The 14,612-nt window shown below is 43.8% G+C and overlaps 1 protein-coding gene across 4 annotated transcripts in view; it reads left to right on the top strand.

Moving 5' to 3' along the window:
* The window catches only part of Atp8a1 (ATPase phospholipid transporting 8A1), a 229,112-nt gene that overhangs the window by 133,601 nt on the left and 80,899 nt on the right, over positions 1-14,612 (top strand). For all 4 annotated transcript variants that reach the window (XM_029478096.2, XM_021162268.3, XM_021162270.3 and 1 more), the window contains 2 exons: positions 5,805-5,943; positions 8,781-8,845. In XM_029478096.2, the coding sequence (XP_029333956.1) occupies positions 5,805-5,943; positions 8,781-8,845 (204 nt within the window). The remainder of the gene's footprint in view (positions 1-5,804; positions 5,944-8,780; positions 8,846-14,612) is intronic.

Genomic DNA, 14,612 nt, shown 5'->3' with positions numbered 1-14,612 from the left:
TGCTTCTTTATTCATACCCAATTAGGACAGCTGAAGTTTTGCTGGATGCTCACAACTGTTTGCCATCCATGTAAAAACTCCTGTAAGAATAGCCACCCACTGTGTAGCAATGGGGGATGGTGAGCTGGGGGGCAGCAACCAGAAAGTCCCAGATGCCAGAATAGCAAGGGCCTCCCAGGACCCCACAGGGATGATGTTAGCTGAAACACCCCACAAAGGGGAGAGTGAACCTGGGAGACCATAGCCAGAGATTAGGCATGCTCCCTGCCAGTTAAAGGATGGGCCACCCACCCATCTCCAAAATTTTAGCCCACAATTACTCCTGTCTAACGGAACTACAGAGACAAAGAGTAGAACAGAGACTGAAGGAAAGGCCATCCAGAGACTACCCCACCTGGAGATCCATCCCACCAGCAGACACCAAACCCAGACACTATTGAGGATGCCAAGAAGTGCTTGCTGACAGGAATCTGATACAGCTGACTCCTGAGAGGCTCTGCCAGGTCCTGACTGATACAGATCGGGATGCTCGCAGCCAACCATGAGACTGAGCACAGGAACCCCAATGGAGGAGTTAGGGGAAGGACTGAAGGAGCTGAAGAGGCCTTGTCTGGCATCACTGGGAGGGGAGGCCCTTGGTCCTGTGAAGGCTTGATGCCCCAGTGTAGAGGAATGCTAGGGCAGTGAGGTGGGAGTGGGTGGGTGGATGGGGAAGCACCCTCATAGAAGCAGGGGGAGGGGAGATGGGATAAGGAGTTTGCAGAGGGGGAACCAGGAAAGGGGATAACATTTGAAATGTGAACAAATAAAATATCTAATTAAAAAAAGAAAGAAAGAAAAGAATAGTCACCTAGCTACACATGCCACTCTATCCTGCTCACCGCCTTTGTGGCATACCTGACTGACTTGATTCTTTAAATTATTCTTGCTTGCCTTGAAAATGTCTCCCTTTGCCAGGATAAAACCAAACTCTTTCCTTCTTTTAAATATGATTTCAACAGTGATCTCTCCAGTGAAGTCATTTCATTTTTATAGCTTTGTGTGTGGTAATGTGCTCCTATATATTTTCTGAGCTCATTTTCCTCCCTAGAGGAGAGCTGGGAACTACACAAATATATGTGTTCATATAACGCACATGACTGTGTTTGTGTCTTGACTCACACTAATTATCTAGTTACCCCAATGTTTTGTGAAACATATTACAAAAGATAATCTTTTTTAGTTTAGACAGTTGCAATGGTTTCTTTCCAAGCAATCTCCATTGATGTTAAAATGGCCTCCCTTAGAATCAAACCTCCCATAGGATATTTAAGATGTGAGCACAACTTCATCTTGAATATATTCTCGAGGGAAAATGAGCCAAAATGATGTAACTGCAAATACCCTAAAGTAGATACAAGGGTGGATGGGGTCACTGTGTGCGTGTTAGAATACAGCAACAGGACGGCTGTATCGTGGACATTAAACCTCTCTGCCTCTTCTCCTTGAGCTTGGTGATAATTATTCATCAGGTTATGATAGATTTCAAATCTGCTACCTATTCAAGATAATACAAGAGTATCTTCTTTGAAAAGGAGATGTGCCTTTCTGTCTCCGTGTCACTCTAAGTGCTGTGCATCAGGTGTGTCTGACAACTATGCAGGGGACTCGGAACACATGGAGAAAAACATGGTCTCAATGGTAGAAATATTTTGGAACATTTGGTTTTGGATTTTGTCTTGTCTGTCACTTAAGGACTCATTTCCAATGCTACTGGGATGCAAAAATAAATAGCACGACCCCACAGTTCAACAAACCTTGCAGAGTCCCACACTCAAATGCCTGATCTTAACACAGGTTGAGTGTCCCTTGCCTGACATGCTCAGACCCCAAGTGTCTCAGAGTTTTGTTTGCTGTTTTGTTTTGCTTCCCAGATTTGGGACTTGTCTACATTGTGAGATTCTTTGGGAATGAGTCCCAAATCTAAACCCAGAATTCATTTTTTTTTCATATACCCCTCACTCACATGACTGAAGGTGGTTTTGTGTTGTAATTATCCACATCTTGTTGCACCTACATTTTGACCAACACCTGTCACCTGAGGTTTTCCCACTTGTGACATAATGTTGGTACTTGAACACATACAGATTTTGTACCACTTCAGACTTCAGTTTTTTTCTATTGTAAGGGCTCAATCTGTATGGTAAGTGAAAACATGTTAATTAAAAAAAAAAAAAGTTAGCAGAATTCTGCGCCGAAAGCTAAAAGAAGCAGTAACGTTTGAATTTGACTTCATTATACGAATCAGGTGTCGCTAGACAAGGGATAAGGGAGAAGGTGGGGCTGTATGTATAGACCTACTCTACAAGTACCTTTCATATACTTGGCCCTCCATCACTTGTAGAAGAGGCTGTTGGAGGGCTAATTTAGCACTCATTCCCACCCATCTTCTACATGGAGGCTAGGCAAGCTAAATACATAATTAGGGACAGCCCTGTAACCTAGCCTGTCCAACTGGCCTTGTTTGGAAATATGTTGAGGCTTGTGCTCTGCCTCCCAAATGAGAAACAGATATACTTGGTATTGACTCCTTGCTCTCCATTTCAGAATACCATTTTAGTTGTGCCTAGGGACAACCTCTCGGAATTATTAGATGGAATGTAGAGTTGAATGTGGAGATGTGGTTGAGTTTCCAGTCACTACCTACCTCGAGCCGACTTAGGTGAGAAAAACCAAACCTTCCCCTGTGTCACTGTGAAGAGTTTTCTACTGCAGCTAGATGTACCCCCAGCTGATACAGGCATAAACTACATACACATGTAGCATGTGCTTGCTTCATGTCTCAGCCTTGGTAATTCTTGAGATGTTTGTCTTGACTATTGCATAGTAATCAGACTTGTCTTGATTATTGCATTTGTTATGGTAATCTGTGTTCAGTAACCTTTGCTGTTGTAATTGTTTTGAAACACCATAAGCTTAATAAATGTGTGTGTTCTTGTGGCTCCGTCAGCTTGCCATTCCTTCATCTCCCTCCCACTCCGTGGGACTCGCTCTCTGAGCTACAGTATTAAAAGTAGATTCACTCTACTGTCACTTCCAAGTATTTAAGCAACAGGAAGGGCTGAGTGTCCCTCATTTTAAATCCAAAGCTGGAGATTATTAAGCTAAGCAAGGAAGGCATGTCAAAAGCCAAGAAAGGCTAAAAGCTTCTCTCTTTTCACCAAATAGCCAAGTCGTGCCTATCATTCTTAAAGGAAGTTCAAGTCCTGTTCCAATGAACACACGAATGATACGAAAGCAAAACACTATCCCGACACTGATGTGCAGAACGTCTTAGTGGTTTGTTAGGAGATCAGACCTGCTAAAACATTCCCATAAGCCAAAATCTAATTCAAAGAAAGCTCTTGGCATCAGCCGTTCAGTGGTGGAATTTGCAGCCCCCCACCCCCAAGCAAGCTTTTAACCTCTTCAATTCTGTGAGAGGGGCCACAGAGAAGAGTTCAAAGCCAACAGCTTGCCTAGTGCTTTAATTGAAGAGTCTGCCTCCATACATGGCCGTTCAAGGTCAACCAGCAAGCACTGGATGCAGAAGATGCAGGAGCTATCCAGAAAGTCTAGCTGAATAGTTGATGGTGATGTCTATATTTGCAAACAGATTTTCAGTGAATTCAAACAAGCTTCTAATTAAAAAAAAAAAAGAAAAGAAAAGAAAAAGCCACCCAAAATATTCATAGTTAGAGAGGAGAAAAAAAATCACTGCCTGACTTCAAAGGGACACATTGGGACAGATACAGCTGGTGCCTAAGGTAAACAGGTGCTCATTTGCCATCCTGAAAGTCTTGGGGCCTTTAAGGGTTATACTATAGTAAATCTACTCTCCCTGTAATCTGTCTGTGTAACAACAAAGCCCGTGTGACATATCTGTATAGAATATGGCATGCTGAACATTTGGTGTTTATTACTGACACATAACAGCTTGGGAAAAAAATTCTTTCAAAATCTTACTGCTCATTGGCAATGCACCTGGTCACCCAACGATCTTAACAGACTTAAAAACACAAGAAGATTAATGTCCCCGTGCCTGCCAGCCCGACGTTCACTGGGCAGCCCACAAATCAATGAGCAAACTCACCTTCTAAGTCTTATTACTTAGGACAAACCTTTCATAAAGGCTATCAGTACAGTGGATAGTGATCCTCTGATGGATCTGGGGGAATAGAAAAGCCTTTGGAACCGATTCTCCATCCACAATTCCACTGTGCTTCACAAAATGATGTAAAAAATAACAATACCTTAAGGGACCATGGAAAAGGTTAAGTCCAGCCCTCACAGATGACTCTCTGGGATTCCAGACTTCCAGGAAGGGATAACTGCATATGTGGCAGGCATAGCGAAAGATACAGGGGCTGTAAATGAACTTCAGTAGTCGCACGTAAAGACTTTAGTAGTCAAGGGAAAGAAAAGAAAAGAAAAAAAAAAGACTCTGCTTTCTTGCAGAGTGGGATCTATTACTGAGGAGGACACTATGAAAATTGTTGGAATGATAACAGGGGATTTAGAATGTTCCAGAAACTTGGTTGGTAAGGCAGGGGCAGGGTTTGAGATGAGTAAGTCCAACTTCGGAAAAGTTCTGCTCCGAATCAAAGACTGTCAAACAGCATTGCAGACTGCAGAGAAAACAGGTCTCGGAAGGAATGACCAACCAAGGGCAGATTCCATTGTCTTATTTTAATTAGCAAGCCTCTGCCAAGGTGTCAGCAGCCATCAGCATCAAGGCAAGATGCTCATGGGCAAAAACATCCTGATTCCTGAAGGCTCTGGTGACCCTGGGCATTTGTGAGCAATAAGTTATTTTTTTTAAATAAAATGCCCACATTGTTTCTTCATACATGATGGCATTATACACTATGTGGGCTAATGTGTAGTATAAGCGTAACATATAGTCCCCAAGGAAAAAAAAAAGGTCACGTGACTTTCTGCACTAGGCTCTTTTGCTGTATCGGGGTGTTCCGGAACTAAACTGCAGCTTCTCTAATCCTTACACACTGGAACCCTGTGCTGCCCTCACCTTCCAGCACACAAATCTTGAACCGGGTAGAAAACACTCCGAGTGTGTTTTCTTGCAGACTTGTGCTATCACTCGGCTTATTCTTCCCTCCGCATCACTTTTAGTTCTGTTGAGTGTGTATTTCCTGACACTACAGCAAAGTGAAATGTAATCCTTTTTAAATGGGTCCAAGTTTCTTCTCCCTGATTTATTTCTAGTAGCCACCTACTTCTTTTTAGCTGACCTTTTAATGCCCATTTGTGTGTGTGTGTGTGTGTGTGTGTGTGAGAGAGAGAGAGAGAGAGAGAGAGAGACAGACAGACAGACAGATTCAAATTTGTTTTGTTGTTGTAGGTTTTTTTTGGTTTTTGTTTTTATGAATTAGACCCTTACTTTGGAAAGAATTAATGTAAAACTGCTTCAGGGAGTCTCATTCTCAGCCAGAATGACTGGATTAAAGTTGAGGATCCTTAAAGAAAACAGCAGAATGCTTGGAATTTATGCCCAAGTCTATGAATTACCTTTGTCTCTGATTCTTTAAAAACAAAAAACAAAAACAAAACAACAAAAAAAAAAAACATATTTCAGAGGCAGATGGATTTCTGAGTTTGAGGCCAGCCTAGTCTACAAAGTGAGTTCCAGGACAGCCAGGACTATACAGAGAAACCCTGTCTCAAAACAAAACAAAACAAACAAAAAAAAACCATAGTTCAGCTTTTGTTCTTACCCAGTAAAGTTATTCCCCCCCCCCTCAAATTTTCAACCTTTTTTTTTCCAGAATCTTCAGCTACTTGGAGCTACAGCCATTGAGGATAAATTGCAGGACCAAGTGCCTGAAACCATAGAAACGCTAATGAAGGCTGACATCAAAATATGGATCCTTACTGGGGACAAGCAAGAAACTGCCATTAATATTGGTAATTCACTCCACTCAGATTTTGAACCCTGATACCTTCCAACAGGCTGATATGTTGCAATAAGATGAATTATAAGATGTGTTTAAAAGACAAGCAAACAGAAACGTGAAGCTGTGGATGCTGGAGACAAGAGTTTTCGTTCTAGCATGAGACAGTTAATCTGAACAGATTCAATAGGTGGGGCAGAGCTATACGAAAAACCACAATGCCAGTCTCTGTGGGCTCTGAACCCCTCACAGGAAGCCCCACCCTCCAACCTGCAGCAGGAAATGACATCATTGACCTTTCCCCTAGTGAACATCTCAACCTTTATACATAGTCTTATATTTAATGATTAGTACATAATCTTTAGTAAATGCATTTAAATAATACATAATATTATATCTTAATTCTAATAGACTGAATTGTGGAAAAGAAAAACTTTTAAGAAAACACCTTCCTATTCTAGAAAGGAGATTATCCCGGACTGCCCCAAGAGTGGTGTTCTGGCTAGTTTCCTGTCATCCTGACATAAGCTAGAGTTATCCAGGCAGAGGATCCTTGAGAAAATGCGTCCATTGCCTCCGACTGCCCGTAGACAAGTCTGTGGGGGCATTTTCTTGATGAATGATTGATGGGGGGGGGTTGTCTAGCCTCCTGGAGGTGCTGTCTATCATTGGGGCCTGTGGTCGATCCTCAATGACATAAGAAAGCAGACTGAGAAAGCCTGCAAGCAGCATTCCTCCACAGCTGCCACTTCAGGTCCAGCCTCGAGTTTCTGCCCTGGCTTTCTTAGATGATAGGCTATGATGTAGAACCAAAAGAACTTTTCTCGCCAAGTTTTTTGGTTATGGTGCCTATTACAGCACTGAGAACTTAGATGGCAAGAGGGGGTAAAGACCAAGAGGTCTGTACATCTAGGGGCTAGTGGTATTTCTTCACCTCTGCCACTCCACTGAGCCACCCATTTGGGGAAGGAATTTTCTCTCCGCTTCTGCTTTCTCACCTGCCGAAATAAACCCAACACCTTGCTTGCCACACCTGTACGCCAGTGTGAATTCTTCTGGAACACAAGATCGCTGCTGTACTTGGGACCAGAGAGGATGTGCGAGGAGGCGACCTCTCCCATCCACAACCATTTATTTTAAGATCTGATATTTGCAGACTGTAAATGTGTTGTAAGGTTATTAAGCTCACTGAGTTGTTTACTTGTGGCCCCAATGCTCCCTTTAAAGTTGCAGTGGTTTTATATACAGCCATCCTGGCTCCTGCAACCCCACGTATACTCTCAAACGATGTGTCTTGCTGCTTGAACATTCCATTCATAAGTGGCAGGCATATGTATATGTAACGGTTCTGCAGTTGTTTTCGAAAGTCTAGAAACTGATTGCAGTTTCCTCTCTATTCCTCCCAGTTTCTCTCCATCTCCCCTCCCATCTGGGTCCACCCCTTCTCTGTCTCTCACTAGAAAACAAACAGGCTTCTAAGGGATAGTAATAAAATATAAGATAAAACAAACACTAACACATCAGAATAGCCAAGGAAAAGGAAAAAGAGCCCAAGAAGAGGTATAAGAAACAGAGACCAAAAGCCACTCATTCACACACTCAGAAAGTCTATAAAAACACTAAACTAGGTAACTGTAATATACATCCAAAGGAGCTGTAGGATAAAAAGAGAGGGAAATGCATAAATAAAACAATAATGTAAAATTTTAAGGCTCTGACATGACATTATGGCACAAGGAGGCTCTGAAGATGCTATTGGGCGCCTTTTCTGTTGGCTTCACTGCTGGGCATGCAGCCTGTCCTTAGGAGTAGTTTGTTTCCCCAGTGAGACTCCCTGGGAGAAATCTAAATTTCCCTTTGCAAGTGGTTTCCAATTGGAGCTAGCTTCTGGGTTAGGAATGAGAACGTGTCCCCCACCTTCTTTCAGCGCTAGGACCTACCTACCTCATGTGGTGTAGACCTGTGCAGGCTTTGGTCGTGCTGCCTCAGTCTCTGAATTCATAAGCAAGTAGATCCTGTTGATCTAGAGGGCTTTGATTCTTTGGTGTCTTCCATCTCCTCTGGCTCTCCACTCTCTCTGCCTGCTCTTCCTCTGTTTGCTGAGCCCTAAGGGCATGGATTTGGTGGAGCTATCCCATTTAGGGCTGAGTGTTCTGAAATCTCTCATTTTCTGCAGAGATGCCCGGCTGTGGGTCTCTGGATTTGTTTCCAGCTGCTATGGGAGGAGGCTTCCCTGAGGATGGCTGAGCAAGACCCTAAGATTACAGAGGCACTGAGCGTAAACGCCGCCATTGTAATCTCTGTTACTGTGAGATGAGTTCACCAGGGTAGTCTGTGTTCGTCAGCTGTATCAACTGTACGAAGCCAACATAAAATAGACAGACCTGGATTTAACACAGGAGTGGCTTTGTCATGGAGAGAATGCAGCAAAGAAAGAGAAAGAAGGCAAGAGAGTGATGCTGTGATTCTCCAAGACAGGGAGATAGATGGTGGGGGCGAGTGGCTCCAAGAACGGCACCCACCATCCCGAGCCCTTCTCTGCAAATCCACTGGCCCAGCCATTACTCTAGAAGAATATTGCCCACAAGTTTAGCAGCTTTCTGGACATGGAGATGCTAAACACAATTGTTCCATGTTGTTTATCCAGACAGCTTCAGATGTTGACCTTACCGCCCACCCATCCTAATGGCCGGCAAGAACATTTCATTTGAAACTTCCTATTAGTCTGGAAAACAACTGAAACCTTTCCCTCTCAGTCAAATCCTCTCTAGGTGTTCGTTCATGTCATTGCCTTACCCGATTCGTTTCTTTCCAGAAAACAAAAAACTAATCCTGGTTGTGTGTCCCCAGGACACTCCTGTAGACTCCTGAAGAGGAACATGGGAATGATCGTGATAAACGAAGGCTCTCTTGACGTAAGTAACGTTCTCCTCCAAAACCTCCTTTTCCTGTTTCCATCAGAGATCTGTGGAAACACTTCAGATGCGGGAGGTTAAAAGATACCTTTTTAGACGTTGTTGTAGTTGTTCTGCTTTAACAATGTGTCGAGCTTTGAACAGCATCAATGTAAACTGACTCAGGCTTTGCCGCTGTGGTAGCTAAAAGAAATTGGCAGGTGATGTCCTTAATGTTGTGGGACAGAAAAGTTGCTTCACAGTTGCCAATGGACTGTAACTCATTCATACAGAATTAAGCCTTTTATATCTGCTTTAGTGTCCAAAGTTAATACATATGTCTCTGTTTTTGAGAGGTTTTTTTTTTTTTTTTTTGGTTGTTTTGTTTTTTCATTTTTCGAGACAGGGTTTCTCTGTATAGCCCTGACTGTCCTGGAACTCACTCTGTAGACCAGGCTGGCCTCGAACTCAGAAATCCGCCTGCCTCTGCCTCCCAAGTGCTGGGATGAAAGGCGTGCACCACCACCGCCGGGCTGAGAGTTTTTGAAAGTTGTACTAAGGAACACAAAATCACCTTGCTGTCTACAAAAGGGCTCTGACTGTTTTGTTTTTGTGATCCCGCCCCTCCACCTTTTTAACGCCCTCAGATGAAGTATTTAGCAGAATGCTATGTAGGACAAATGACCTGTAAATAATTTAGAGTCAAGGTGGCTACTTGTAATTTAAGGTGGAAGACAAAGAAGCGAGGTGATGATTTTACAGCTGCTTCAAATAGTTATCATGACGCAGAAAGCAGAGCGGAGCAAAGCTGATAATTAGGGATTTGGGAAGCTGCAAAGCCTGTGTTGGGAGATCCTACAGAGGCTTGGGGACAATGTCTGAAAGTTGGATGTGACACAAAAGTCGTCTGTACAGATGACTTGATTGCAAATGTTTTCATTACTCATCCTCAAGCCCTGATACCCTTCCCTCTTCTTGCAAACCTCTCTGAACAGCCTGTAATGGTGTGTGGTTTTTATCACACACCCTTCGGCCATCTTGCTATGTTCCTACGTATCAGCCTTGAGTTGCCAAAGACACATAAAAAGTGAAGTAAATGCCCACACATACCCGCGCAAAGCTGATGTGTAGGTTTGGAAGATGTGTGCTGTGGGGCTCCCGTGACATGTGAGGATGCAGTCAGATAGACGGTGATAGCTAATCTGGTAGAGGTGAGTCACTGAGCGGGAAGAATGCTTGAAGCAGAGGGTTCTTGCAGGGAGAGTCAAGTCATCCTTGCAGGGTGGAAGGGAGAATATCGAACTTGAATGTAAGGTTCTAACTTCCTCAGGACTCTTGTTGGAGTAAATATAAGTGGAGTAAGCACACCATGTGGGTTTTTAGTTCCTGGGAGCAGTACAGATGGTAGAAAGTGGACCGTCCATGTTTGTGTGTAAATTTACCACTTATGCCTTTACCTAGACAGATATTCTAAATCTGACAGATATTTATCCATGGAGATGCTACTCTACCTGGATGGCTGCTGTTGTTGCTGTTGTTGGTTTTTTGTTTTTGTTTTTAATTAGGTATTTTCTTCATTTACACTGTTGTTGTTTTTACATTTCTATATTTAATGTGTATGTACAAGCATGCCAAGACATGAATGCGGAGGTCAAAGGGCAAGGAGGCAACTTGAAGGATTCAGTTCTATCCTTCCACCATATGGGTTCCCATAGGCTTGGCTTCTCACTAGTCCATACTCGTTCCTGTTTCTTTAAAAAAAAAAAAAAAAAAAGATGTAAAACACTTTGGTTCTTGCAGAGGACTCAGGTTCAGTTCCAATACGCACATGGTAGTTTACAATCACCACTAATTCCAGTTCCAAAGGATCCGATGCCCTACATACATGGAAGCAAAACACGTATATGCATAAAAGAAATCAATCTAAAAACAAATTTTAAAAAGTCATACCACAACACTCTGCACAGTGCTTTTTGTGTTTTGGGGTTTTGTTTGTTTGTTTGTTTATCAGACAAGGAGTTTGTTTTAGCTCACAATTCAAGGTTCAGTCTACTGTGGCAGAAATCTCAAGGCAGCTAGAGCTTGAAAGAGCTGGTCACATGATATCTGCAGTCAGAAGCAGAGCAATGCATGTATACATTTGAGTGCTTTGCTGGCTTTCTCCAGTTTATACAGCCTACGGAATAACGCCACCCAAAGTGGACCTATCCTTCCCACCTCCTAAGGTAATCAAGATAATGTCTCATACACATGATAGAGGACCATCTCCCAGGTGATCCTCTATTTTCTTAAGTTGGCAACACTGTGATAGTGTCATACAACTATAAACAGGAAGGACCTCAGACTCAAACGATACAAGAAGTTCTGTCATCTAGTCGCTAATCATGAGTGAGGTGTTGTAATTCATGACCCACTGGGGGGGGGGGGATCAAGCCCTCTCTCTTCAGTATCTCTGTACTCCAAAGACGCTCAATTATTCTTTATTCATAGGAACTGTCACATCAGATCAGCCACATGATGCTGCTCACCCTCTTTCATCGCTTTTGCTCCTTCCTATCAAGGAGAAGGTATAGTGGGAAGGGAAAATATTCTCTAGGCCCTGTTTTGGAGAGAAAGCTGACACCAGACTCATCCTGTCACAAGTTGGCCATCCCAGAAAACCTTTACGTGGGTTCATTCTTCCTGTTCAGGATTCAGCTTGAGCCCTGGTTTATACCTCCCCCCCCCCGCCCCGCCCATGGAGGAAGTGATGCGATGGCTGACACAGAAAGGCATGTGAGAGAAAACTGGCTAATCTCAAAACTTATGAGGCAAAAAGAAACAGAATGCCATCCCTTCGACTGTAGCCTCTCACGCACTGCCAGAGAGAGGAGAAAGAGGACAAAAAAAGCAATCTAAACTCCTGTGACTGACAAATCGCCTTTCTTTCGGGCTGTAAATCGTTTCCTTGACAGAAATCGATCATTGTTTGATGTAGAATGTCTCCCTGCTATAAAGCAGAATGTGCAGAGCTGGTGGCAGGCTAGAGATGATCAATCAGTACTTCATTCAGTTTGCTGAGCACTGACTGCAGGCCCAGCCATTTCGTTTGTGGTTTGAGAGAACAGAAGAGAGGGGAGCTTGGTCTTTTGGTGCTGTATCTTGAGTTCAAAGAAGCCTCCTGTCTGGAAATGTTTACTTCCTTCCTTTTTTTCTTCTTTTTATTCACTTTACATCTCACTCACTACCCCCTCCCAGTACCCCTCCCACAGTCCCCCATCCCCCCTTTCCTTCTCCACTGAGCCGGTGGGGGCTCCTCTGGGTATCCCGCCCACCCTAGCACATCAAGTCTCTGTGAGGCTAGGTGTATCCTCTGCCACTGAGGCTAGACAAGGCAGCCCAGCTAGAGGAACATACCCCATGTACAGGGAACAGCTTTGGGGACAGCCCCCCACTCTAGTTATTCAGGACCCACATGAAGAACAAGCTGTACATCTGCTACATATGTCCTGGGAAGCCTAAGTCCAGCCTGTGTCTGTTCTTTGGTTGGTGGTTCAGACTCTAAGAGACCCGGGGGTGCAGGTTAGTTGATTCTGTCTGTCTTCCTGTGGAGCTCCTAGCTCCTTCAGGGCCTGCAATCCTTCCTGCTATTCTTCCATAAGAGTCCCCAAGTTCCATCCACTGTTTGACTATAGGTGTCTGTTTCTGTCTGAGTCAGCTGCTGGGTGGAGCCTCTCAGAGGACAGCCATGCTAGACTCCTGTCTGTAAGCATAACAGAGTATCAGTAATAGTGTCAGGGATTGGTGCTTGCCCATGTGATGATGGGTCTCAAGCTGGGCTGGTTATTGGTTGGCCATTCCCTCAGTCTCTGCTTCATCCTCTGTTCCTGCATTTCTTGTAGACAGAATAAATTTTGAGTTGAAAGTTTTGTGGGTGGGTCGGTGTCCCTATTGCTTGCTCTACTGGGGTTCTTGCCTGGCAACAGAAGGTGGCATCTTCACGTTCCATATCCCCAATGCTGTGAGTCACAGCTAAGGTCACTCCCGTTCATTCTTGGGCTGCTTCCCTTATCCCAGGTTGCTTTTTGTTTTTTAGTGCCTTGCTCTTTGCATTTGCCATACCTTAGCCAATATTTATATGTCTGTGTAATGTACATTACAAATCTACTGAATCTTTGCTAACAGTGGCATGGTACTTGTAAGGCCCCCTTAGAAAGAAATGACAGAATTAAAGAACTGGAAAGGTGATCTGAGACCCACCAGGGCAAACTGGATCAGGTTAGAGAACACACCCACACTGAAGGTTTTCCTCAACTTCATGTATACAAGGTACACAGCAATGACGTATAGGCATGTTTGGAAGGGCAAGAAGGCATGGATCGCATGTAGAGGAAGAAGGAAGTGGGGCCCCAGAGGCAAGGATGTGGTGTAGGAACAACTCAGAGGCTTGACCCCATGGTCCTTGGAAAACGAGCCACCAGGAGTGGCCTCAACACAGGGCCGGGTGAGGCTTTTTCCTTCTGTGCCAGCATGCCTGCTTTTATTTTAGTCTTCTCTATCATTTCCACATGCTTCCTAGATCAGCATTGTTCTAAGTGTTTTTAGATAGCCAGTACTATAAATGACAACCTGAAAGAGAACAGGGAATATCAAAAATAGTCATTATGCAGCATCCAGTTTGCTCTCTCTTATGGTAATGAACACCATGACCAATAGTACCTTGGGAGGAAAGAGTTTGTTTATTTGGCTGATAGGTTGCAGCCCATCAGTAAGGGAAGCCAGGATAGGAACTCAAGACAGGAACTGAGCCAAAGCCCATGGAGGCACACTGCTTGCTAGCTTATTCTTCATGGCTTGCTCGGGTACCTTTCTTATATAGCTGAGTCCCATATATTTAGGAATGGCACCGCCCACAGTGGACTGGGCCCTACCACATCAATTGGCAATCAAGAAAATGCCCACCACAGACATAGCCAGGAGCTAATCTGATGGAGGCGATTCCTCCACCAACAGTCCAGGTGTGTGTAGGTTTATGTCACGTGGACAAATCCAACCAGTACACACGCTGTTCATATATCCTTACCATGGTGGTGTTTGTTTTTATTGTTAAATTTGTAAGGTGGAAACTCAAATTGAGAAATACCTCAAAGGTACTTTTACTACCTATTTTTCCAAGAAATAAGAGAGAGAAGACTCCAAGAACACACAACTTCATTGAAATAAGGGATTGCTCCGGTTTATCCTTCCCAGTGCCCAGCAAATTACCTAACACGTAGTAAATACCAGATAAATACCGGAGCAGTAAGTCACCACATAATTTTAAGTTAAGGGCTTCCCTTTAAAAAAAAAAAAAAGAAAAGAAAAGAAAAGAAAGAGAAAGTGCGTCAGTTTTCAATGTGAGCTAATTCGTCCTATCTAAAGCCTCCTTATGAATTTTAGTAGGCACAGACACGGTGGCTCAGTGGATTAGCACTCTTTGCCTGCAATCCTGACTGCCAGCCTTCCAAACAATGTCTGGGGAAGCTCTTTCTTCCCGGGAGCCTAGTGGCGAATGTACAAATCTGGCTGTCTGGGGTCAGACCTCCTGGGATGAACTCATTTGTTTCTCAGCAGGAGATGAAGCATCTCTTTGCACAGTGCCTTCTGATCTGTCATAAAAATCTGGTGGCTCCGAGTTCAGGCGGATCCTGAGAGCAGCTAGAATGCCTATCTATAAAAATTATTAGCTGTATTCCCCATCACAGAGAGGAAGAAAAACAGCCAGTCTGCCTTTCAGACTGTACTGATAGACAGCAAGAAGGCTCGGGGT

This window comes from Mus caroli, unplaced genomic scaffold, assembly GCF_978045245.1.
Source record: "Mus caroli unplaced genomic scaffold, Mus_caroli_1 scaffold_4, whole genome shotgun sequence".
NCBI lineage: Eukaryota > Metazoa > Chordata > Mammalia > Rodentia > Muridae > Mus > Mus caroli.
This window is presented reverse-complemented; position numbering and strand designations above follow the sequence as displayed.